Genomic DNA, 2,733 nt, shown 5'->3' on the forward strand with positions numbered 1-2,733 from the left:
TGACTCGACGGAGCACCATGCCGGACAGGAGAGGCGCGAACCTGTTCGAGCACCTGCCCGAGGAGATCATCGACAAGATACTCACCCAGTTGCCGCCCAAGGACGTCGGCCGATGTCGAGTTGTCAGCACGGCGTGGCGCAGCATCACCTCCACGCCAGAATTCATGCTCGAACACCACCGCCACCAGCCGTCGCTCCCGATCATCAACGGGGACGGCCGGCCCGCCAGTCTTGTCGTCATCCGTGGCACCGGTTCTTGTAGAGCCTCCAACCAACAGCTCTGGCCTTTCGTCCCGGGCTTCCAACACCGTTCAAAGAGCGACCTTCACGCCAGCTGCGATGGCTTGCTCGTCATCCGCCACCTAACCCGATACTACATCTGCAACCCAGTCACCCGCGAACATGCTTTCCTGCCCCAGCTCAGGCAAGGCTTCTTCAACAACATAATCGGGTTCTACCGGCACCATCCAACCGGAGAATACAGGGTGCTTTGGGTCTCGATGTCACATGACTTATCTAAATCCAGCTTGCACGCGCTCACAGTGGGATCCAAGGAGCCGAGGCACGTCGCAGTCACAATGCCAGGAGTCTCGTTGCCTTTCAGGGAACATAAGTTACTCATGGAGATATGCCCTTTATCTTCGTCTCCACCGCCGGTCCACCACCGCGGCAGCCTGCACTGGTTTCCTTATGGTGGCTGTCCCATTTTGGGGGACGGCGGAGATGACATTATTGTGTTCGACACGGAAGCCGAGTCATTCCGGCGGATGCGTGGTCCCACCCAGCTGTGCTCTAATAGGAAGTTGTTCGAGATGAAGGGGGAGCTTGCTTTCTGGGGCAGCCCGGCTCCCGGTTACCGCGAGATAGATGTCTGGGTGATGCAGGATTACGAGGCTAAGATCTGGGATTTCAAGTACCGGATCGACCCGTCAACGGTGGAGGTATCACGGCAACTTTATTTAGCTTCTTCCAAAAGGAAAACGAAAGCACCACTCGATTCAACGGTGCGATGGTTCAATGATATGGTTGTGCTCAACGAGCATGAGCTGCTGATCAAGTTTAACAATAAACTTGTGTTTCGCTATGACATTGGTGGCAAGTTCTTAGGAATCGTGAACCTCGGAAAGAGGCAATATTGTATGTTCCTTACTCAGCACCGCCTCCAAGAGAGCATCATTCCAATCCCGTCCCACTGGAGGCAAGGAGAAGATGAGGAGCCTCCGTTCTGCACAGGGCATGTCTGAATGTTCAACACTTCTTGTATGCTTTGGCATTGGATTCAGAGCATGCCTTTTGTTCTTAGCTCTTACTGGTACTACCAGTAGAACATGTCGTTTTGGATGGTCGCAGTAGCTCTTATACTTATTATGATGTGTTGAATGTCTTGTTAACGATGGAGTATCGATCTATGATGTTAGAACTTCGTTGCTGTTAACGATGGAGTATCTCTTCCATGGCCCTGTTTGTTTGATCTCTGCTGTTCAGTGTGCAATTTGCTCGTAACAAAATTTCACCAGGTCGCATCTGCTCTTTGTATGAACATGTTTTATCAAGCATACCCGGATAGCTATGTGTATTACGGCATTCAGTTAGCACATTTTTTTCTATCTAACTGCTATCTCAGTGCTGCTATTGTTGAAGAATTAACCTCGGTGCTTTGGTCGTGTGTTGGAGAGTACTGCCAGGGCCTTCGTTTCTTGAACATGTGCTCTCTCCTGCTTTGTTTCTGAAGACGTGCTCTCTTGGAGGAAGATAAATATGCTGGTTCATCTTACTCTGTATGGAAGATTTGTAATCTAATTATGGGGTGTCATTTTGGCCGTAAAAGACTGGTCACATCTGGATTGTTTGTATCCAGCGATTTCAACAGTGATATGCAATTAGTTATTATATGACTATGCCATATGGATTTTTGTATCCGCCACTGAAACTGGAGCACCGCAAGTCTGCAGTTTTCTGCATCTACACGCAATTAAAATGCCCGACTGAACAATTAGCACTGCAATGATCTCCAAAAAAGAAAAACACTAGCAGTGCAATTCACAACTGGAGTGGATTTTTCACTCTCTCGTCTAACAAGATGTTAACCTTATGCTAACAGTACCAGAGTACCTGAGTATTTAACTCATGAACTCCCACCTTATGTAAATCAAGAACGGTGGCTGTTACAATTTACAGTCAGTTCAATGAAAATAAAGAGCTGCGCCAAAATGACAAAACCTGAAGATTTTTGGAGGCTTGAAATGTTGCGCTATTCACTACTTCAAACCTCACTCCTGTCAGCTATGCACAGCCTAGAATATAAGGTGTATTTTGAATTAAGATTTTGCATGTTGATATAATAGATCATTTTCTACATTTAGCTTTTTTCTTACCATAATATTTTAAAACTTTGAAATGACGTTTTTATCATTTTTTAAAACTGCTACATGTAGCTTGGGCTACATTTTGCCTCACTCCATGCATTCTCAAATATGCCAACAACATAGCCGAAATTACATACTAAAGCAACAACATAAATGGGAGACCGAACTCAACTTAGTTCATACAATAACATAGCCAAAATTACTTAGTTCGCGCGAGGCATACTTCACGAAGACAGATAGACAACATCGACATATGTTCGATAGCTAGGTGACACAATATAGTTCAAACAACAACTAGATAATGGCAAGCGTTGGATCATGCCGTGGGCATTTTTTGACCACCTCATTCATGTTGTAGACAAAGATG

General features: G+C 46.2%; 1 protein-coding gene across 1 annotated transcript; it reads left to right on the top strand.

Annotated features, from left to right (window-relative positions):
- LOC124684346 (F-box protein At5g49610-like) lies at positions 1 to 1,523 on the top strand. Its single transcript, XM_047218680.1, has one exon. The coding sequence runs from the start codon at positions 18 to 20 to the stop codon at positions 1,242 to 1,244; it is 1,227 nt and encodes a 408-aa protein (XP_047074636.1). The 5' UTR covers positions 1 to 17; the 3' UTR covers positions 1,245 to 1,523.
- The last annotated feature ends 1,210 nt before the right edge of the window (positions 1,524 to 2,733 follow it).

This window comes from Lolium rigidum, chromosome 1 (assembly GCF_022539505.1).
Source record: "Lolium rigidum isolate FL_2022 chromosome 1, APGP_CSIRO_Lrig_0.1, whole genome shotgun sequence".
Classification (NCBI taxonomy): domain Eukaryota; kingdom Viridiplantae; phylum Streptophyta; class Magnoliopsida; order Poales; family Poaceae; genus Lolium; species Lolium rigidum.

Bases quoted from the DNA above. Each gene is read 5' to 3' on its own strand.
- LOC124684346 (XM_047218680.1), top strand. From the start codon at position 18: ATGCCGGACAGGAGAGGCGCGAACCTGTTCGAGCACCTGCCCGAGGAG.